The sequence below is a fragment of the Cynocephalus volans genome, chromosome 10 (assembly GCF_027409185.1).
Source record: "Cynocephalus volans isolate mCynVol1 chromosome 10, mCynVol1.pri, whole genome shotgun sequence".
NCBI classification, from domain to species: domain Eukaryota; kingdom Metazoa; phylum Chordata; class Mammalia; order Dermoptera; family Cynocephalidae; genus Cynocephalus; species Cynocephalus volans.
The window spans coordinates 82089946-82113896 of NC_084469.1; the positions used below are offsets into that span (position 1 = coordinate 82089946).

The 23951-nt window shown below is 45.2% G+C and overlaps 1 protein-coding gene across 1 annotated transcript in view; it reads left to right on the plus strand.

The window, feature by feature from the left end:
• Window positions 1-14793: 14793 nt before the first annotated feature.
• Window positions 14794-23951, plus strand: part of N4BP1 (NEDD4 binding protein 1) — a 52008-nt gene continuing 42850 nt past the window's right edge. Inside the window, exon 1 of the mRNA XM_063111403.1 lies at window positions 14794-15209. Coding sequence (XP_062967473.1) covers window positions 15012-15209 — 198 coding nt within the window. The 5' untranslated portion in view covers window positions 14794-15011. The remainder of the gene's footprint in view (window positions 15210-23951) is intronic.

Sequence of the window (23951 nt, forward strand, 5' to 3'; positions counted from 1 at the left end):
GCTAACTAGCCTTCTTCCTTCTCTTCAACTTGCAACCATTTCCATTTGAGGTGTTGCATTTGGCTTGATTATAGTAGCTAACTATGGGATGAAGTCCACATTCTGTATCAAGAATTCCGTATCCTACACAAACCAGCTGTTTGTGGGCCATACCTGGCATACAGACATGTTCATTTAGCAGTGTTTAAATTTTTTAATTAGTTAAAATTGGCAGATTTCACATGAAAAACCTGGATTTTTCAATGTTCAGAAAAAAGTAGAATGTCTAGCCCCCTTGATCCTGCATTCTCATATTGACTTAAAGCAAAATCAGAGCTACCCCCTTCAGAAGGGAACTGAGCACACCAAAATGCCACAGTCCCCACTATTCCATATTGTCTTAACCTCAGCTAGATCAAGTCATTTATGTCATCTGCCTGAACTCTAAGTGTTTGAGTTTGTGACCTCTGTGTCTACTGCCATCCCTTCACCTTTACACACAACACACACACACACCCTTCCTTCCACTCACTCTATCCATCTTATATTTTCCCAAATGTTCTTTTTCACACCTCTTTGCCTTTGCAATCTATTTCCTCTATCTAGAATGCCCTTCATCATCTCTACTGACTGTAATAAGCTTGTTCATCTGTCAAGACCCAGCTCACCTTTCACTACCTAAGGCAGTAGACACCTACCTCAGCAACCACCTCCTTTCCTACACCTCCCAGCCTTCCTTGGAGTCGGAGACGGTCATGAGAGGGCAAATGAGGCGAAAGTGGAAGTGCACGGTGGATTTCCAGGAGGGACACCTAAAGGAAAATGTCTCTCCTAAAAGCTGGTGTGCACTGCCACCTGCCTCCTCCCTCGGTCTAGCCTCCAGAACACAGAATGTGCCCTCTTTGCTACTCCTCACTTCCTTCAAGTCTCTTCTCAAATGTTACCACTCAATCAGATCTTTTCTAACCACCCTATTTAAAATATTGATTCCTCTCCCTCCCCAACCCTCCTGATCATCCCTTCCCTGCCCTTTTTCTCCACGGCATTTACTTTTTAATGTACTATGTAATGTACTTATTTATATTTATTATTTATTGCCTGCTCCCCCATTAGAATATAAGCCTCAACGAGGGCAGGGAATTGTCTGTCATTGTTACAGTTTTTCACTTGTCTATCCCAAGCGCCCAGAATGGACCTATGGCAGACATTAATAAATATCTTAAATGAATAAATAAACCTCATCCATTTCACACCATTTGAAACTCAGACATTTTTAAAGGTTCAGCGTTACCCCCACTTTCCATTAAAATCAAGCCCTATAGACTGTCCCTGGATACCACCTCCTGGATTAATCATCCTCTTGACCCCCCCAGACACTACCCAAGTGTTAGTCCACATCATCTCCCTCTAGTTATTGCAACAGCATCCTACCTGTCTCTCTGCTCCCAATCCTTTCCCCTCCAACCACGCCTACAGATGATGACCCTACTATGTCACTGCCCTGCTTAAAACCTTCTATGGTCCCCATGACCCTCACGCTGAACTCTAAAATGGCCCACGAGGCCTTGTGTGATCTGATCCCAACTCCTACCACGCATCCTTATCCTCAAATTGACCCCAACATTCCTTAGACCTACAGAACTTCTTAGTGTTGACCCAGGAGCTCTCTGCCCTTTCTGCTGAAAATGCTCTCCCCTGCCTCTTTCATCAGGCTTGCTTCTGCCTGTGCATGGGGACTTATGGACCATCTCCTCTAGGAAGCCTTCCCTAACTGCTTCTCAGGCTGGGTGAGCTGTCCCATCTCTGTGTTCACAGATCAGCCTCTGCTGATCTCTGTCAGCTTTTCTGACTTCACCATGAAATCATGTGTGCCTTGAGGACTAGAGTTTTGTCTTATCCTGTAATCCCAGTGAGGGGACACCATCTACACCTAAGGCAGGAAGAAGGGAAGGAGGAAAGCTGAAAAGAGGGAAGGAAGGAAATCATTGGGTCACAAATGCTCAGCTCTCTTTCTGGACACATGGTAGGACTGCACCTCCCATCCACCTGAGCTCATGCATGGCCATGTGACCTGCTCTGGCCCATGAAGTGTGAGGGAAAATGGTGTGCGTCACTTCCAGGCAGAAGCAGAAAGGCCAGTCTTTGCTCTCCATGCTCTTTTCACTGCCTGCTAGGTCGTAGAAGTGCACATTGAGATGGAGTCTCTGTCAGCCAAGGCTCCTAAATCGCTAAGATGATAAAAGCCCCTGGCCAACCTGCAGTGGACACACAGCATGGAGGCAGGAAGACACTCTTCTTCTGAACTGCTGAGAGTTCAGGGTTTACTGTTAACCTAGCACGATCACATGCGTTCTGACTGATACAGTTGGTTCGAGGGAAAATCACATCCTTCCAACCTTTTATTCCCTGAGAATATCAGACACCACCTTGCCTTTCCCACTGCCATACAATTTTAAATCCAATTTTGTTTTCCAAGGGCTTCCTTTGATCCTTGCAAAGACGCTATAAGGTAAACAGTTCAAATATTATTATCCCCTCTCCTACAAACTCAGAAAAATGACATGGGATTCCCTGGGTAGAAGAGAGAGCAGCTAATATTGGAACCTGGTCCCTGACTCCTCACCCAGGGCTTATTACATGGCTTCAGGAAATAAAATAGCACAGGTCTAAAAAGAGTCTAAAATTAGGGGGTCAACAGCAGAAAGGGGTCCTTCTCTTACTACAGAGGAAATACAGTTGTCCCTCAGTATCCATGGGGCATTAATTCTAGGACCCCTGGGGACACCAAAATCCAAAGACACTGAAGTCCCTGATATAAAATGGCTTAGTATTCGCATGTCACCTATGCACATCCTCCCGTATGCTTTAAATCATCTCTAGATTACTTATAATACCTAACACAATGTAAATGATTTGCAAATAGCTGTTACACTGCCTCCTTTAGGTAATAATGGAAAGAAAAAAGTCTGTACCTGTTCAGTGCAGATACGATATTTTTTCCAAATGTTTTCAATCCAAGGTTGATTGAATCCAGGGATGCAGAACCCACAGATGTGGAGGGCTGGTTGTATATCGAAATGGTTAGGATCACCGACTTTGGAGCCAGGCCACCAGGAGTTCAGTCCTAGCTCCAACTTTTACTAGCCAGCGACCATGAGCAGATTGCTTAATCTCTATCTCTCTTCCCCAGCCCTGTCAGACGGCGATAACAACAGTACCTACTTCATACTCTTGTTGTGAGTTTCAAATAAACTAATCCATGAGGAGGGCTTGGCATGGCATCTGGCATATAATAAGGGCTCAATAAGATGTAGTTATTACTGTCCTATTGCTGCAGTTGTTACTCTTAACCAGCTGCCTTCTAGGCGGGTAATGCCAGGATCTTGCCACAAGGTGGCACTGTTGTCTCTGGCCACCCTTCCTGAGTTTCTAAAGTTTCGTTTCTCAAAATGCCAAGTTGGGCAAGGACGGAAGAAGGACCCTGAAAAAGATGAGAGTCTGGGCACTTCAGCCAAAAAAAGTGTCCTCTTTGTCACATCAAAAGTCCCAAAAGTGCTTCATTCATTCATTCGTGCTGCCTCTTACAGCTGGGTCCCCAAGCCTCAGAAGAGGCCAAAACCCCCACCCCCTACACACCCCCGACCATGGTCATAGATGGGTCTGGGAGTCTGGTGGCCAAGGGTGACTGACGCCGCTGCTGTAGAGCCAAGCTTCTTGGACTTTAACACTTACGAATCACCTGAGCACTTTATTAAAACGCAGATTCTGATTCAGCTGGTCTGGGCTGGGGCCTGGGATTCTGCATTTGTAATGCGTGTTCATTGATGCCCATTCTTCTAGTCCATTCACCATACTTTGAGTACCAAGAACCTAAAGGACCGGGCCCATTGCCTGGCAAATGGAAGCAGCGTGTACTTTCTGAGTGCTTACTATGTGTAAGATCCTTTTGTGTACCGATTCTTTCAGCCCTCACAATAGCCCCATAAAATCCCTATTATTGTCCCCCTTTCATGGGGGAGAAACAAAAACATTAAGTAACTGTCCCAAGGTTATAACCATTAATTATTAGCAGAGCCAGAACTCAAACACAATACACTTCTGCTAAATCAAATAATATTGTTTTATGTTGAATTAAAGTGAACATGATCCACCTTTCTCCCTCTCACGTTCCAGGGAAAAAGGAAAGGCTACTAAGGCAGCATAGTAAAGTGGTAAAGACGGCAAATTCTGGAGCCAAACCTCCTAGATTCACAATCTTCCTTCCACTCAGGAGCTGTGTGACCTTGACAAGTTGCTCAACCTCTCTGTGCCTCATTTTCTTTAACTCAAAACTGGGAATAATACTAGCATCTACTCCAGTGAGTTGCTGTGAGGATGAAGTAAGAAACTGAATAAGGTACTTATCAGTACACCTGGCACATGGTAAGGAGGCAGATATTGCCTGCACTGAGGGCACCCATCTAAGGCTGTGCGAACTGCCGGGAAAAATATTCTACCCTTTGGGCTTCAGGGAGCTCACAACCTAATGAGGGACAGTGAGAGAAGGTGCTAATGCAAGGGCCATCAGAACACATGAGGAGAGATCACCACCATGTAGCACAGCAAGAGGCAGCCCCTCAGCACCCACACATGCAAGAGTTCATTTGTATGCACCTGCTACTTCTCCCCAAATAGTTTAATATCTTGAAGGACTCCACCCACCAACCACTCAACAAGCCCAAAGAGGGCATGAGATGGGGGCTGCGAATGTGCTTGGCCCCCATTCCAAAAGCCTCTTGCAGCATGTAAAGACACTTGGTTTGTACTTCGAGGCCTCTAAATGCACACCCACTACTTCATATGGCACCTCCATTCCAATGCTGGGGGAAATCAGCACCAGATGTACTGAGAGAAGGGGGCCCTGGTGGCCTTGAATGTGGGGCCTGTCCATTTTCAGGGGTGAGCCTATGATATCTTTTACTTTGTAGCTGCAGTTTAAACCCCGGGTAAGTTGAGCCTGCTCATTTGGGTCGTAGTTAACAATGTGTCTTCAAGAGTCAGCAAACAATCTAAATGCCCATCACAGCTCTCTACAATGAGCTACTAGAGCAGCTAAAAAAAAAAAAGAATGTGGGGGCTCTTGATGTTCTGATATGGAAAGATCTCCAAGATATAGTGTCCTAGGAAAATAACAAGGTGCAGATTGGTATGGATAGTTTACTACTCTCTGTGCAAAAGAGGAGAGTAGTATTGTATTCAGTTGTGTGTGCTTTAAAAATGTGTGTGCTCATAAAAATCTAATAGTGATGGTTACCCACCCAGTGGCGGGTATCCACTGGGCAGATGGCAGACAAAGTTAGGAGAAAACCCTCCCACTGAATACCCTTTTTAAAAAATTGTGGTAAAAAACACGTAACATAAAATTCACCATCTTTACCATTTTCAAGTGTACAATTTGATAGTGTTAAGTGTATTCACATTGCTGTGTAACAGCACTGAACACATTTTGATACTTCTGTAAATTTTTGAATCACATAACTGTATTGTCCATTTTTAAATTAATTTAAATATCATTATTCCCAAATAATATATCACCGATTTCTACCTCAGTTGAGTAAAACAGAATCACCATATTGTGAAAGAGTTAGAAAAAAAGAACGTGTACTTTGAAATCAGACTGAATTCATTTCCGTCCCTGCCATTTACTGACCTTGGGAAAGTCAAGTAACTGCTCTAAGCCTTAGTCTCCACGTTCTTTAAAATGCACATAAAAATGGTGCCCCTGGAAGCATTACTGGGAGCATTAAATGAGAATTCCTGTGAAGCACGAAATCCTAAGAATCTAGCCCAGAGTGAGCTCTGAGTTCACAATGACTGTATTTCCTCACTGCGCCTGGAAGAAGACTGGACAAAGGGGGTGCCTTTTAAGCCAGAGCGGTGGTTCTCAACCTTTGGAGCATCAGAATCCCCTGGGGTGCCTGTTAAAAGTATCCATGCTCAGAGCCCACCCCAAACCCACTGAGCCATGATCTACCCATTAAGAACCCTGTTTTAAAACACCCTTCCCCACCCCCTTTAATTCAGGTACAACAAAGCTAGAGAGTAGCTAAGGCTGAGGTGTCCTGTGCTCTTGGGCTTCACCTCTTGACCTCCAGCTGCAAAGCCTTAATCACCCCTGAGCTTGTCATTCACAGTGTCACCATGTGGACGCTGGGGAGCTGAGAGGTGGCAGGGCTGGCCGACTAACAGGAGCTCCGGAGTCATCCCGGGAGAATGTTAAGAAAGAGAGTCTTAGGGCACAATTTCCCCCTCATATGACCTGGGGGTAGGGGGAAGTCGCCTCCCCTCCGTGACATCATATCAGCTTCTCTCCACCTAAAGCAGCAAAAAAGAGAGTGCGGTGTCCTGACTGAATTGTATTGGGCTTCTGATGCAGCGCCCCCCTCGCTGTTCCTTCGCATCCGGGGAAGCAATGGGGATAGGACAGAAAACATGGTTAATCGGGCTGTCGCTGCTTACCAACTTTCTTTCGGTTCCCCCTCAAGTCCCTCCCATCCGTGAGCAGCTTGTTCTGCCAATCACAAGAACATTTACTTTGCATCCCAATATGCCCTTGCCACCTGCCCCCAAAAGATCTGCGTCCGGCGGGTTGACCCGGGGATTCTCACCCTCACTCCTGGTAAAAGGGGTTTGGAATCCACCCTGCCCCGCGCGGTCAGAGGCTGCACTGGCGCCGGGGGAACAGCAGGTGGCGCCACGGACGAAGGGAGCCTTCAGTAGCGGAGTCTTTCCTAGAGAGGGCAGAGGCGTCTGCTGCACGGAGGGGCTCAATAGATATGTGATAAGTGAGCGTCTGTAGTGTCAGTTCTTCGGCCAACGCTTTGGCCCATACACGTGGCTTTTCCAAATGATTTGCCGCTTTTAGCATAAGGGACAGTGTACTTGGTCCGGAAACACCAGCTAGGATGAGTATTTCCCACATTTGAGTCATTTGCATGCCCCTTCATGATTTTTGGACATATCAACACGCAGCCATAATTACTATTCAGTTAATATTTTTCTTAAAATCAACTCGCTTTTTAAAATTAAATACAATTATAAAGCAAACAATTTATTACTATAGTAACTGGAAGCCCAGTATTTCTTACCAAAACAAGAGAACTATAAAAATAAGCACTCAGTATTGCAATGTCTTAAAAGTCTGGCTGTTTACCACAAGAAATCATCTGACATAGCATCAGCGGTGTATTTTCCACGCTTTAGGAAAAACTGGGATTCTAGTACCAGCTTTGGCAGGAATTCTGAATGAAAGGGGGAAAGAGGTGTTGAAGAAAGCGGAGAAGGAAATCAGAGAGAGAAGTGGTGACACTTTTTAGTTGCAAAATAAAGGTAATCCTGAGTGATATTCTGTATTGTGCAGCTAATTCCATGGCCTTCCTGCAGGACCCACAGACTTCCAGAAACTGCAAGGGCTTTTTTTGCTGGGAAGCTGAGGGGGAAGGGTGGAGACCCAGCTTCCTGTGAGCCTGCCCCACCCCTGCAGCAATCATGCCAAGCATGATGGCATCTTAGGGTGAGGAAGTCCTTACGGCTCACCAGCTGGCTCCCCCAAATATCCGATGACACATCTCCTCTCCCACATTCTTGCTGAGAGCTCTTCTTGCCTCTGCCCATCTATTGCCTGCTGTGGATGCAGCCCGTGCGTGGGGCGTGGGCCAGGACAGGGGGCAAGACGTGGGTGTCCTGGGCAGAGAGAAAGAGCCGGTGGCGTGGCCCTTCCCCAGACATGGTGGGTTAGCCTGTTGTTAGAGGTCAGTCCACTCTGGTCTAGGTTGTATGGAAAGATAACCATGGGACTATGGGCAAGGCACTTTCCCTCTTAGTCTTGGTTTCCTCATCTATAAAATAAAGAGGGTGGATCAGACAGGGCCTTACAGTCAGGGCCAGTCCCAATCCCCTCTCCAGCCAGATGCCTCCTGGCCAACCCTGTCTTCTAGTGCACACAGGAGTTTTATAACAGCGTGTGCAGATGGTCTCTTCCATTTCTTCAGAGAACAACCAATAAACTGTGGTCAAGTAGGATGAAGACCTCCTCACTGTCTGTGTCCTGCAGTCCTGGGATGTGGAAAGGTTGTTTGTGCCCTCTTGTCCTAGAGATCTTTAGGTCAAGAAGGCCAATTATTGGTCGTCAACTAGGCTAGTACAAGTTTGGGTGTGGGAGAGTTCCAGGGAACCAAGGCACGCCTCCGGTTCTGCAAGGAAGTTCTTCAGGCCCTTCTGGTTCTGCAGGGAAGTCTTCAATATTGCAGACCTGCTGTGCAAGTTCTGGCTCTGTCCCTTCCAGTGGTGGCGACTTCAGACAAGTCCACCATCCTTCCCAGGCCCACCAGGCCTGCATGCTCTGACCCCTACCCACCTCTCAACCTCAGTCCCTTTCCTTCCTCCCCCCTCACCCAGCTCCAGGCACACAGGCCTCCTTGCTGCTCTTCAGGCACACCAGAACCTTTGCACTAACTGTCCCCTCTTCCTAGGACTGCTTCCCCAGATGTCCAGGCTGTGTAAAGTAACACAAGTGCACAGAACTCTCCTCACTGTTAGGGACATCCTTTTCCTCCATTCTTCATATTCCCATGTGCAGGGGGCCAGCCTTGTGGAGAGCACCATCTCTCTTGGCCTCTCTCACTATCCATCACTCCCTCCTCTCCATGAGGGGATTGATTCGTCTGACTGATAAGTTTGGGAGAAGACACGGAGTGTGCTCAGCTTCCCACTTTTGGGGAGTCAGCTTGCCTGCTCTCTTTCTTACAGAAAGGGGCTTCCCCACCCTCCTGGGAGGGAGGCAGAAGAGGAGAAGGCTTGAGGGTATTCGACAGTGTCATTCATTTCTCTCTCTCTGGTTCACAAGTAAGACGTTAACTATGCACATCCTCCAACCAACTTTATCAGTTATAAATTTAATATGTGTTGGTCTCTCAATCTGTTATAAATTTAAATGCATTTCTTTTATCTATTGCTGCATAATATACCACTCAAAATCCAGTAACTTAAATTAAATTAATATTTTGTTTGTCATGAGTCTGTGAGTTGACTAGATGGTTCTTTTGCTGCACATGGTGTCAGGTGCTATGCTGGACCAGCAGGAAGGTCCAAAATGTCCTCACGCACATGACTGGCAGTTGGTGCTGGCCGCTAGCTGAGAGCTAAGCTGGAGCTGTCAGCTGGGGATCTTGGGGAGCCTTGGTCCTCCTCCACATGACTGCTTGGTCTTCCTCTTGGTACAGTAGCTAGGTTCCAAGTAGAACTGCTCTACAAGTAAGCGTTCCAAGAATAAGGAAGTAGAAGCTGACAGTCTTTCTAAGAACTGATCTTTTAAGTCCAGGAACATCACTTCCACTAATCCTACTACTCAGTGTGGTCACAAAGCCAGCCCAGATTCTTGATGTAAAGAGAAGTATGCATACACAGGGAAGGAAGGAATTGTTGAGTCCCATCTTTGGAAATTACCTAACACAAACAGGAAATAGAATAGAGAGCCCTCTAAATCCCAGCAGTCACTCACAAACACTGCACCATTTTTTCATTTATTCATGTGTTCATTGTCTGTCTTCCCCTCTAGTGGGTAAGTCCATGAGAGCAGACACTTTTCTTTGTTCACTGCTTTATTCCCAGCACTTAGGACAATATTTGGCATATCATAGGTACTCAGTAAACATTTCTTGAATCACTGAATGAATGAATCAAGCTACCAATCATTCAATTGTCCTAACCAGCCACAGGAAGTTGAGCAGGCCAAGAAGATTTCATGGAAAAAGTGAGACTTAAGCTGGGCTTTAAAGACAGGTAGGCCTGGCAAGAATGTGTTCTATAGATAAGCCAATAAAAGCGGTGACAGGGCTGGCCAGTGATTCAAGTGGTTAGAGCATGGTGCTGACAACACCAGTGTCTGGGGTTTGACCTGTACTGGCCAGCAAAACAAACAAACAAATAAACAAAGAAGTAGTGACGGGTAATGGCCGATTACACAGTCACTTGTTTGGTGGACACGCAACTGGTCAGGAACCTCTTAACCCATTGTTGGTCCACATTCAATATAGACAGGGCAGCATGTCAGAAGGAGCTCAGAGAGCTTTCACTAGATTTGGCGTGTGTGTGTGTACATGCATGTGTATGCGTGTTTGCCCCACAGGGACTATGCAGGCTAGCTCAGCCCCAGGGACAGGACTTCTCTGAATTTCCTCTATAAACCCGAGATTCTCAACTGGGGCAATCTTAACATTAGACAATGTCTGGACACATTTTTGTTGTTGTCACATTAGGGCGGTGGTTGCTACTGCCATCTAGTGAGGAGAGGCTGGGGATTCTGCTAAACATCCTGCAATTCACAATACAGGCCCCCACAACAAAGAATTATCTGGCTCCAAATGTCAATTGTTCCACTGTTGAAAAACCCTGCTGTAGACAGTGATAGGAAAATGCTGTGGATCAGAGGCGTGTAGGAGCTAGCAGACAACAGTCAAACTCTGTAGTAGCACTTGGCCCAGAACCTGTGTTCCCACCTAAGATGACTGAGTTTTATATATAGCTCCTCACAATATTGTAGCAGTCGTAGCAGTTTGAATTAATGTGGAGGATTTTCAATAACATGAATAATAAAAATGCAAAGGAAATACAAAGGGAGAGAAATGAAAGGCTGGAAGCAGCAGACACATCAAAGTTTACCTGCAGCCAAGGAGAAATAAGCCCTCTGCACTTTAATTCAGAGATTCTACCACCATAATAGCTCTCAAATTCCTCCTCTCCAACGCCACTCCAACTTCCTCAGTCCAGGCCACCATCATCTCTCTACTGGACCAATACCCACTAAGTGCTCTTTCCTGGCCCCCTCCACATTTTCTGCCCCAGAGAAGAGAGAGAAATCTTAGGGCACAAATTAGACAGCACATTCACTGCTTAAAAACCTGGGAAGGATCCCTATATATGGATGCCAGTTAGCTCACTTGGGAGAGCGTGGTGCTGAAAACACCATGTCAAGGGTTAAGATTCCCTTACTGGTCATTTTTTAAAAACAAACAAACAAACAGAAAAAAAAACCTAGGAAGGCTTTTTTCCCCCATTGCATTTAAGGTAAAATACAAAATCTGTAACTGGCCCACCATGTTCTGAAGGATCCCATCTCACCCTATATCTCAGTGCACCCCTGCTTCGGTACAACCCCACCACAGAGGACTGCATCTGGCCTGCTTTCCGCTCCCAGAATACTTCAAGCTCAATCCAGCCTCAGGTCCCTGTCTCATGGAGCTGACAGGGAATGATGGTGGTCATAGACATGAATCAATCATATCACACAAGCACATGTAAAACTGGCCCTAGTGCTTAGCAAGAGGAACTCAGTGCCTAGATCCTGTGGCAAGGAGATTCAGCTCAGCAGAGGAATCAGTGAATGAATGCCTGCTGAAGTTGCTCTCGAGTGGAGCTCTAGAGAATGAGGAGGAGTCAATTAAATGAAAAGAAAATAGGAGGAAGGAACAGCATGTTTCTGCCCTGAGGTGGTGCAAGCTGGGACAAGTGGGGAGAGCAGTAGAGGTCGGGTAGGCAGGAAACAGCTCTTGCAAGGGCTGACCCAAGGTAAGGAGTTTCAATTTTTCATTCTGAGCCTGGGAGAATGTGGGGGGTGGGGTGGGGAGGGAAGCTCCTGGAGGATCTTAAGCACTGGAAGGGCTGATGAGATTTGCAATTTGAGAAGATCATGCTGACTGCATCATTGATATTTGTAATTAATTCCTCCCAATCTCATATCAGTTATAGCTATTGAAATTTAGAGAAAGGCCAGAAGGAATATGGGGAGACTACGCAGCTGTCAGAGAGAAAGAGAGATGATGGTGACTTGGATTGGTGACAGGGGATGAGAGAAGCTGAATGGTGTACAAGTTTATTAAAACTTGCATGTGGTTGAAGCATGATTGTATGTATTCCTGTTTCTTACTCTATAGCCCTGTATGTGATTACATCACAAGCACAGAACCCAGGAAGACACAATGGCCTAGACACTGCTGGCCAGGGAGCAACCTGAGTCTGTTTACCAGATTGGTTGCGCCTGCCGGGCAACATTCCACGTGCAAGTCTGTCTGGGTGTGACAGCATCCCAAGGCAGGTAGGGTCCAAGTATTAGGGGGTTGGCCATGAGAACACATTCTCTCCTCTTCTGTACTTTTGTCAGGGCAGAAAAGGGAGCCGGTTGCTTACACAAGCTTGTTGTCATGACGACATAGCTCATAAGAGTGTTCAGCAGAGTCAGACTATGGATTGTTCCAGAACCCCTCTATACTTGTTTCCTCATTTTTAAAATAGGGATGATAACAAGCAGCAACCACTGTTGGAATTTTAAGAGGCCAATAAACACTCTTTCTGCCCCCTTCTGAGTTCAGAACTGAGAAATAAAAGCAAATGTCGGACAGGTAGAGATGAAAATGTCATCTTTATTACTGACAAAAGCTGAACCGGCAGATGTGGCTCAGGTGAAAATTCTTCACCCAATCATCAACAGGGTAGGAACTGCAGAGAGCAGATAACACTGCACCATCTCTGGAGGCAGGGTGGTCCAACTCAGTGCCACGCCTTCTCAGAAAGTCACTGGTCATAGAGATGGTCCTCCTGCTCTGAGGAAGAGTGAGTGAGAGGTGGATGGAAGCTAGTTATATGTGTTTAGCCACCCTCTGTCCTGCTGGGAAGTACAGCAGGAATCTCCCAACACCACCACCCCACCCCACCCCCGCCCTTGACAGTATGAGAAGGGGAACTAAGTGCCTCTCTCAACACCATCTCATGGGGTTGTTATGGAGACTAGAAAAAAATATATGTAAAGTGCCTGGAATGTAGACTTCATAAAGTCTCCTCCCTGGAATCAATTGTCCTGGGCTGGAAAGGCCAGCCAGAGGCAAGTTTGGTCAACTGAAGGAAGTTTTGTTTCAGAAACTTCATGAAACAAGAGAGCTCTTGAGGTGGTCTCCCTGTCTCTCTCTCGTTTCCTACACTCCAAAAACTTTGAGAGTTCCCTACAGGGAAATGTTGACCAAGTATAAACTGGCAAGACCGAAAACCTGTGTATTTTTGGTGATACACCAATCCTGTGACTTATGAACACATTTTAATGACTGTGTGTATGCACTACTTCTGTTGTTTTAGGGTGAGGTCTTGGGGGACGTTGGGAAGAGGAAAGGGTTGTTGTATGCTTTTCAAGGCAGCCTCTCTCCTCATCCCTTACAATAAGCAACAAAGAATCACTGGCAGGGAAGTCACAGGAGCAAACAGGAAGCAGCGCTGGGGAAGGCCCTTGTCCAATTACTGAACAATAGCAATTCCATTTAAGGTGGGTGCAATGAGAAGACAGGAAATAACATGTTGTGTTGATAACATGCCTCGCTGATACATTGCAGCTCTGTGTGCAATATATCAGCAAGGGCAAACTCACCACCCGACCTGCCTCAGCCAATCATCTACCTGATGGAGCAAGGCTGCTGGATGTGTGGACATCAAGGGAAAAGCCCAGGGGAGGAGGAAGCTGTTGATCTGTAAGCCTAGTGGTTCCTCTTCCGTGTGCTGAGTCATCTCTTGGTGGGGCACCAGGAGCCACACCTGCCTGCATTTCTGTGATATATGGAAACCCCCAGCAGCCCAGATCCCTGACAGATTTTCTCTAGGGTAATCCCTCTTACCAAGACCATTCCCCCTTGGCATTTCCAACTTCAACATCTTTAGATCCCCTTCTTTCTCCTCAAGGAGGAATCTACCCAGATGAAGTGGGCTCACAGGCCCACAAATTCAGTGTGATTTCACAATCCACACAAAGCTTTTCCATGAAAATTGAGCCTTAAATGTATTGCTAATTTAGCAATGATAATAGCTGATATTTAGTGAGCACTTTATCAGGTACTATATTAACTTTCACAATAGGAAGTAAGTACTATTGTTATCTACATTTTAGAGAGGAGGAGTTAAGACATAGAGACATTAGGTACTACTCCCATGGCCCTAACTACCTACTATATCCACAATGTTTAGCTCAGAGGAAGGAAACCAACACTTTATCTTCCACAATCTTTTCCATGGACTGAGAGAATGTGGGATCTGGAAAAGGCCTTAGAGATAAATAAGTGTAACCTTTGATTTTACAGATGGGAAAACAGACCTGGAGAGGGGTTAGGTTTGATTTGCCCCAATCCCACAGTAAGATCATGAGTGAGTCCCTGAGGCACCCACTTTTTGTGTCTCTTCCATCCCCATCCTTCCCTCCCAAAAGAAATCTCTCCTGAAATTGTCTTAATCATTTTTTTCTTTTCAGTCCTCCATAGTATTCCCATTTTCTTCTCTTCCTGTTACTATTTTGACTGAAAGAACTAAAGAAGAAAAGGAAAGGAAAGAAAGGAAGGAGGTGGAAGGGGGAGAAGGAAAGAAATGTCCCATCTGCCTATCAATTAATTCGAAGCTGGGTGGGTAACTCAATTGCTAGAACCCTGGTTTGGGCTTCAAAATGTCTGAGGTCTAGTTCAATCCCTTGTGTCACACTTGGTCAGTCTCGTCTCCTAGCTCTGAGTCTCAACTTCGTCTGTAAAACGAGAAATCTGCATCCACCAGATCTTCCCCAGGCGACGTGCCCTCATCAAAGAAGGCTGCCAAAGCGTCCCAGGTCGTCACTTTGCCCTCAACCAACATGGCGACTGCGCGTGACGTCGACTTTCGTCGCCTCGTCCTACCCGCCCCACACCCCTAGGAGACTCAATGACGGCGGCGTGCGGAGCGCATGCGCGGCGGTGGGGCCCGGCCCGCGGCGACGAAGGGGTGGAGGGGTTCGCCGCTCGCAGTTGGCAAGCTGAGGCGGCCGCGGCGGGATGGTGTAGCCAGGCCTGCGGGCGGGTGGCGGGGCGGCGGGGCGCCGGCGGGGACGAGGCGGCCCGGGAGGGCCGACGCCGCCTGACGGGCTCGGGTGCAGCGGCAGCACACTGAGGGGGCGTCGCCGCCGCCGGCTCCCGGCGCCGCCGCGGGAGGCCGCGCCCGCCATGGCGGCCCAGGCGGTGCTGGACGAGTTCACGGCGCCCGCCGAGAAGGCGGCCCTGCTGGAGCGGAACTGCGGCCGCATCGAGGGCCTGTTCGGCGTGAGCCTGGCCGTGCTGGGCGCTCTCGGGGCCGAAGAACCTCTACCCGCGCGCATCTGGCTGCAGCTCCGCGGGGCGCAGGAGGCGGTGCACAGCGCCAAGGTGAGTCGGGCCGCCGCCCCCGTTTCCCCGCGCGTCCTGCCTGCCCCGGCCGGGCCCCGCGCCCGCGGCCTCCACTCGGTCGAGGTCCCTGGGCACCTCCAGCTTCTCCTCCGTCTTCCTTTCGGGGACGTGGTTAAGAATGTGGCCTCCGGAGCCCGCGGAACTGCGTTCTCGGCTCACGAGCCATGTGACCTTGGGCTAGCGGTGTAATCCCGGGAGCCTCAATTTCTCCCTCTGTAAAGTGGCGCTGACGAAAGCACCTACCTCAGAGGCCTGTCGCGAGGATGAAAGTAGGGGATGTGTGTAAAGCACAGAGCACACGGTGTCTGGGAGTCACGGAGTGAGCACGCTGCGGATGTTGCTTGTTGTTGTCTGCTCCCCAAGCCCCCGGGACGGTGCGGAGGGCCTGGTGGCTGGGCCCGCAGCCTCCTTGTCCACCATTCTCAGCCTTTATTCTGCCCCCCAGGCCTCCACTGCAAGGGTTCGGAACCATTTTGGGATCTCAGTCCCCTTTGAGAATCGGGAAAAAACCGTAATAGTAAAATGCTCAGAGAATGTTCAAGGAGAGATAGGATATTTAATAACAGTGTTAAGAATAACATTATTCCTTGTATTGATATTATGTATAGGTAATATAGAATGCTTATAGTACATCACACTTTATGCTAAATACTCCAGGAAAAATAATGCAGCCTTAAAAAAAATCCACTGAGGTAGATTTTATTATCCCCGCCCCCTTTTTTAAATTAACAGCTGGGAAAACTGAAACTCAAAGTGGTGACTCAACTTCTGTCTAAATCAGCATTTCAGACTTATAACGTACTCAACGCCTCCGTCTACTTCCCTCCCTTCCCAAGCCAAAAAAGAGTAACAAAGTCTGTACTTCCTCTCAGGTACTCAAGTTTCTCCAGGTTTTCCCATCTCTTATGCAGAGCAGCAGGATTCAGATTAGATAGTTTGTTTCCAGAGCCTTTGTTCTTGATACCTGCTTCCCAAAAGATGAGCTTTCTCTCCAGGGGAGTGGGAGGGGTGTGAATCCTTTTTTTGCATCTTTCTTCAGAAATTTCACAGTGCCCTTGAAGAATCTGAGTAGTTGTATCTACTGACGGTCTTAGATTTAACAACAACAACAAAAAAAGCGTGGATGCTTGCTTTTCACATGTTTAGAGAGATAGGACACTTAGCTGTATGATTCTTCTCCACAGCTTAACTTAAAACATTGTAGATCTTGAATCAAGTTTGCTTTCCTGTGCTTAATTTTTTAAATCAGTTGTCCGATTTCAGCGAACTGGTCTAACTTCTTCCCATTCCTCTCCTTCCTTTCTCCCAGCTGCTCATTCTCCAGGGCTAAAAAGTTTGACATGAGTAAGTCATGTTATTTCTTCTGAGAGTCTCTTACATGCATTTATTCCTCTCCATTGCCTTTGCTGCAATTAAGACTTTCTTGGTGTGTATCCCCTCCCTTGTTTCATTGCTTTTATTCCATTGCTCCGCCCACCGTTCCTGGTTCAACTTGTACTCGAGTAATCCTCTCGCAAAAAGTCATTCTCCTGTCCTGGGACCTCCTGGGGCCACTTGTCACTTATCCAGTCTAAACTCCTCCTCTGACTTACCAAACACTTATTAATCCAACCCCACCTTATTTTCCCAGTTTTCTGTTTTAACACCTCTCAGCTTAAACCTCCACCACTGCCCTTGCTGTGTTTTCTGTCTGCTCCCGGTTCTGTTTTTTGTTTTTGTTATTCCGGTTCTGCTTTTACCCAAGACTCACTCCAGGTCCTTCCTTTGCTCCACAGAAAAGCCCTGCTCGTCCTGCCAGACCCTCCCAACTCCAGTTCTCTTGGTTGTTCCTGACACACACTTTTTAGCATAAGATAATTGGAAAAGGTGTGTCTTACATTATCTTGGTCATATGTCACCTGCTTGTTTATCTTTACGATGTGTATTACTCATAGTACAACCTTCCCGCATGTGAGAAAAAAAATTTTTTGTCCTCGAAACTCACAGGTAAGAGTTGAATGCCACACTCAGTCCTTTTTTGTTCTTGTTAATTTGTTTTGGAGTTTGTTTTGCCTTTTTTGGAAGAAAAGAAAACCGTTAATTTGATTTTTAAGATTAAGAACAGGGGAGCAAACCTGGTTTAATATCTACAGTATTTTAAATTAAGCAGTGGAAGAGAAGGTTGGAGAAGGAAAGACTTAGAGTAAAGAAGAGTTTTTTAACTATAGAGTCTCTAATAAAAATTAGATGAGGTCAACTGCCCTGGATCCCATCGAGTGGTTTGCTGTGATTTCTTGCTTTGAAAATGTTAATTCACTACTTTTTTGCAAATGCTAGAGTAGAGGAGAATGTGGAGGTTTAATTAGTTAGTCCTCCATTTACTGGAGAGAGGCAAGATGGGAGCAGCTGGTTCTCTACCAGTGATAATGCCCTGAGAGGTAAGAGTGGCTACTTTCGTTAAAGGGGAGATTTGTTGGAGAAAGCAGCTCCTCTTTAGCTGTGTTTTGAAAAGCCAGGAAGATTCCCAGGCACCTGGCATCTCAGATGGAGGTGGTTGTGAGCAAAAGCCTAGAAGCCAGAAAACCCATAGAGTGTCATGGTAGAACATTTCAAGGACCCCCTGTGAGAAGCCTGAGGGACCCAAATGCCAGGCCAAGGCCATTGGCCCTTCTTCCATAGGGACTCAATGAGAATTTCGAGAGGGGAAGAATTTGCCTGAAACTCAGTGTAGGATAATTTGGAGGGAGTGGAAGGAGCATTGTTCCAAGTTAGTGTTGGGCGTGAGTGGGATGGGGTGGCAAGGTTTTCACAGGGAGTTGGCGACTGAGTGGATGTAGGGATTTAGGGGTAGGTTTTAAGACCTGGTGGCAGGGATGATGGTTGATAATGTTGTTTGACCTGTTGGTTGGTGAGGCTACCAGATAGTTGACACTTAAGGAAGATTCCTCATGTGGCAGGAAGGGCACTAAATGTTGCCCCTTGACCTCAGAGAACCCACAGCCTAGTAGGAGAGACATACATGGAAACAGTACAGTATGATACATGCAACAGTTGAAGTGTGTACAGGGTGTTACAGTAATACAGGAAAGGAAGGATTGCTCCACCCAACTGGGTTCTAAAGGATGAGCAAGAGTTTTCCAGAGGATGGTGAGTCCCTGGCAACCAGAAGAGCATGTGCAAAATCACAGGGATATGAAAGGTGCCGTTTTATCTCATTTTCCTCAAGTGAAGGGAGACTTTGGAGGAAATAGCCAGAAGTAGATAGGGGCCAGGTCACAAAGTGCTTGGGCTCTGCTGAAGAACATGGATTTTACCCTGCAGGCAGGCAGTGGAGAGTCAGGGAAGGTTATAAGAACATGAGAGATGCAGTCAGATTTACATTTCTAGAGAATAACTCAGTGTTTACACCTCTGGGCTTGTGATACTTGTGATAACATAAATACAGAAATTGAGAGTGTTTAGCAACTTTTGTAGCAATTTGACATTACTGCAAAGGCCCAGGAGGCAGTCTGAAAAACCAGAAAAGGGCATTACCCATAGGGGACGAAGTCAGTGGTGGAAGACATCAAGGAAGCAAAAGAGTTCGAGAATTGAATTTCGGAGAGGAAATGGAGGTACTGACTAGCTGCTGCCTCAGTCACAGAGAAAGAGATAAAGACGCAAAGTGGGAAGGGATGAGGTTGCAGAGATCTCTGCCCTGGGGAGTGAGATGAGGTAGAACTCTTCTTTTTGGTCAAAGAGCCACATAGTTGAAGTACTCCCTGGGACCAGGTAGGTAGCCTGTAGTGAAGTGGCTGGACAGTAGGGAGGGACTGTGGTGAACTAAGGTACTATGTGGACTCACTGGTACCTGGTCTTCTTGTTATCCAAGAGAAGCCAGGAGTCTGAATTTCGTTATGTGAAATCTGTGGTGTTTTGTTTTTTTAAAGTGGCAACTAATTTATGTTTTAAAAACAATGCATGCTGTGAATTATATCAATAAAAGTTTTGTATTGATAATCTTTTTAAAGTACATATCCTAAAAGAAAGAAAGAAAGAAAACAACTAAGCATGCTAAACAAAACATGTCAGTGGACCAAATTCAATTTTTAGGCTGCCTTTTTAGGACCTCTTCTTGGAATAATAGGAGATGGGATTAGTAAGATACACATTTATTTATTTTTTTCATTTGGAGAAGAGGGCGATTGAAGGCCTTAGTGGCCTCCAGTACTGTCTCAGTAAAGTAGGATGCTAGTTCACCCCCAGAGGAGGAGAATGAGAGCTTGCAAGCAGTGGAACACGTGAGGTGCAGTGGGACTGCTGGAAGTGCACTGGAAAAGAAAGAACCGAAAGGACTGGGAGTTTAGACAGCATGAACTTATAGTGCCACTTGACCCAGAAACTCTCAAGTAGGAGATGTTTTCCTTCTACTCAGAGGGTTAGTGATGCCAGCACACAAGAACCAGAGGTAACAGGGTCTAAAGAGCAAGGCAAAGTGGGGCCCAGGAAATATTTCTGAATGATCAGCCTTGTTTGGGCCAGGATAAGGAGGCAGGTGAAAGCAGAAGTAGCATAATGACTGAGAATAAAGGAAGGGAAAAGACCTTAGACTCTGTTCCCTTCTAGACTCAGGGAGTTATGCACGCAGGAACAAGTTCAGTAAGCAGTGGAGAATTCTGGAGGTTATAGTCAGAGTGGAATTTCAGATGTCTGAATCTTGGAAATGAAGGAATTCTGAGGGTCAAAGGGTGCCTTAGTGGAGTGGGTAAAATGAAGTGTTCCTTTCATCTTAGAGAAGTGAGAAGATAGAGCAGATGGAAGTGTGAAGTATCTGGAGTTAATCCAATGCTGAAGGTTCCAAAGTCCATAGCAGAAAATTGGGTGCTAAGGGCCGGCCCGTGGCTCACTCGGGAGAGTGTGGTGCTGAGAACACCAAGGCCCCGGGTTCGGATCCCATATACGGATGGCCAGTTCGCTCACTGGCTGAGCGTGGTGCTCACAACACCAAGTCAAGGGTTAAGATCCCCTTACCGGTCATCTTTTAAAAAAAAAAAAAAAGAAAATTGGGTGCTAAAGTTAGTCAGTGAGCCAGGAGGTTAACAAAAGAGAAGTAATTGGATGTAAATGGCATGGCTACTTGTTGTGTCCGTGAACTCAGGGTGCTGAATTTGCTAACCACAGCTGCCCATCAATTGATATTTTGTTTCAGGCCTTATTACCTCGTGGCTACCTCAGGGCAGTGATTAACCACCATGAAGCATAACCAGTGACCTACCAAGAGCACTAGCCTGCAGGACTTCTCATAAGGAGAGTAATTGGGAGATTAATTCCTCGTAAAACATTGACGTTACAGTACACCCAGGAAACTGCTAAGGTAGACTAACATCCAGTCCATTTTTAATTTGTGAGGAAGAGCAAATGAGAGGGGGGAAGAGAGGGTCTTGAGAGCTGGTAATTGACCTGTTCCCAATCAGATTTTTACTTATGTATTTGTGGAGTAGGGGGAGGAAAAAAGATAAGAATACAAAAGAATGTAATCCATGTACAAGTGGTCTGTTACTGCACTGACTTCAGAATGTTAAAGTTGACCCAGTATTGTTTCCTTTTCTGTTAGAAAAGCTTGCTACCTGGTTTCATGAATGAATTCTTGAGCAATGGGTTTGTTCATGGAGGAAATAATTCATAGATGTAATACTGGGCAGTGACATGGAGTTTTTGTTTTGATTCTACCAGAAGGGAGGTTGGTGGCCTTTTTGCACTTCCTAGAATGATATTTTTTTACTCACTGTGGTTATGAAAATCTTCTTCTTAAGAAATAATGGTTCCGTCTTTTTTATCGTTAATATTTTGGGGTTATATAAAATGTTGAAATAATGGATACTCACACCTAATGCTGGTGTCAGAAGTGATTGCTCATGACTGTAGTTTCCTCTTCCCTATTCTTTAGGCAGCCAGTATTGTAGGATTTGAATTAAACCAAGGACCACATCTTGTTTTGTGTTGGCTTTTTACTAAATTGATGTAATTTAGTTATCAATCTTGAATTTCAGTAACAAAATCATAGGGGGAAAATCTTTGCAGTAATTTAATTTAAAAACTTTTTAAATAATCAGTTATTTCATACAGAAACAACATAAGGAAAATTCTTTTGCTTAAAGAAACAGGGTTTTTTTTTTTTGAGAGCTTTCTTTCAACTTAAAGAAGGTTTTGTTTAGTCTTAGTGCTGAGAGAATTAGTAATTTAAATTAGTAGATGAATAAGAGCTGTATGAATTAACATCTGAATTTTCTGCGTAAAAGACATCTGAAATTTGTGATTACGGCATCTTTTTATTGAGACTACCTAGCAGTCATTTGAGATCTATATCAATTCTTGAACGAACAGTGTTTCATTACTGACCCTGGTATTTTTAAAATTAAGATTATGAAGTTGTTACTTTGTTATAATAGGTAGGTTAATGCAGATTGATATATCTCTTATTAGGTATGGACTTGCCTGCAGTAAGCCGATACAAAATAGTTTAGTTTTCTTTCACTTTAGAAGTCTAAAGATAAGCTACATTCCAAGGCTGAGTAGTGGTTAGGAGCCGTTCCCTCATGGTCACAGAACGACTTTTGCAGCTCCAGCCATCAGGTCTCTGTTTCAGGAAAGAAAGATGGAAGAGGAAAACACCTTTCCAGAAAACCCCAGCAGAGTTCTGCTTACTTTTCATTGGCCAGAACTATGTCATATTGCCACCAGTAGTAGCACAGGGAGGTAGGAGATATTCAGTTTTATTTTATTTTATTTATTTATTTTTTTAAAAAATGACCGGTAAGGGGATCTTAACCCTTGACTTGGTGTTATCAGCACCACACTCTCCCAAGTGAGCCATTGGCCAGCCCTGAAATGTTCAGTTTTAAAAGTAGGCAGGTTGTTGCCCTGAACAAAATCTGGGTTCTGTTATTAAAGAAACAGAAAGTGGATATTGGTAGACAACAGGCAAAGCTGCCAGCCATATCATATTATCTACTTCTTAACATACACCCTCATTGCCCACCTTTTTTTGTTTGTTTTTGTAAATGGGAACATTAAAAATGGATGCTTCTTGTTTTCAATGTATTTTTCTAATTAAACTGTAATTCCTAAAAATATAACATGAGTGTATAACAAAACCTTTATTTAACTCATTTACAAAGGAACCAGCTGGATGGGAAAACTGGTTCAAGGAGCATTAGAGGATTGGATACAAGACTGGTTAATGTCCTTCTGAGAATATAGGAATAACAAACTCAGTTTCTTGTACTGTACTCTCATGACACGCTTCTGACATCAAATTAATGTCAAGCAATTAATTCTGCAGCAGTGGACACCAGCTAGGTGTCCTCCAATTCAATTCCAACACTATCTACCTGGAGATAGCTATGTTCAGGGCCTGTTTCCCTGGCAATCTGCCATGTAGCCATCCGTAGTCTTTCTCCTACTGACAAACAGAACAGTTCTTACTGGCATTTTGTGCCTCAGAGGATGCAAGAGGAATGTCTTGTCTAGGTGGGTTAAGTGTTTCCTGGCCGTATATAACATCCATTTCTATAAAACATTTAGGTAAAGGAGACACAACTTCTTTATGTAAATCTTGTTTAAACATTGCAACTATAATAATCCTATCAACCCTTACATTTTTATGTTCTCAATCTAGTGGTAGCCTGAGTCAGGGCTTCACCAATTGATCTTGGTACCACAGTGTTTGGGGCTCTCATATCAAGGAGTCTCAGGAATTTCTCTTTACCACCCATGAGGTTTTTACTCACTTGTGTACATAAGGCTTTGGATCCCCAGTAGGGGGGTAAGCAAAGGAACCTATGCCCTTTTGTTCAATCTTTGTCTTGATTAATCTGCCTATCACCCCAGGCAATTTCTGATCTTATTTCTCATTGTAGTCTTTGTCTTCTGTCATACAATTTCTCCAAACTGGGATAAATAACAGCAAATTTCTTTGAGACCTTTTAATGTTAGGGGACCAGCAGGGTCTCCTTTTAGTCCACCCAACTTTCCATAGTGTTGTATTAAGATCTTTGTTTTAACCCTATCAGTTTCCATTTTATTCATCCAGTTTCTTAATAATCTTCTAAAGGTTTCCACCCTACTGGGACGAATCCCATGGCTGTCTCATTTTTTTTCCCTCTTAGTTTTGCTCTTATGAGTATTTTCTTTATTTGCCTTATTTCTTAATAACCAAAATTTCCACCTTCTGAGATGAGTCCTTTGATTCCCCCCTCTGCCTCTCATTATTCTCTTGTTAGTTAAAACCTAATTTTTTATTAGCAACTGTAAGACCCATCTGGGGAAGCTGAGACACCAAATTTGATAAACCTTCCTGAACAGTAAGGTTAAATGGGGGCGAGGGAGAGATCCATGTTAAGGGGCACCCTTATCCATAGCATTTACCATGTCCTGGGTAACAGGCATATTCAGCAGGGAAATATTCTGGTATCATAAAGCCAGTCCCATGTGGTTTGTGTACAAGTCATATTAGCTGCTTCATCTGGCGTGTTCCACTTGGTATTATTTTTTAAATTTTTTAAAAAATTATTATTAGCATATTCATTATTACAAATCGTGGTTTTTCTTTATGCCCTTTACCCTACCTGTCTCTCCCCAAACCCCCTCCCTCCCTCCCCGCATTCCGCTTGGTATTGATGGAGTCAGCAGTCACCTTCTCAGGGTAAACAGACTTTACAGTGTCTTTTACTCAGTCCTCTAGGTTGGCCATTCCCTCAGAAG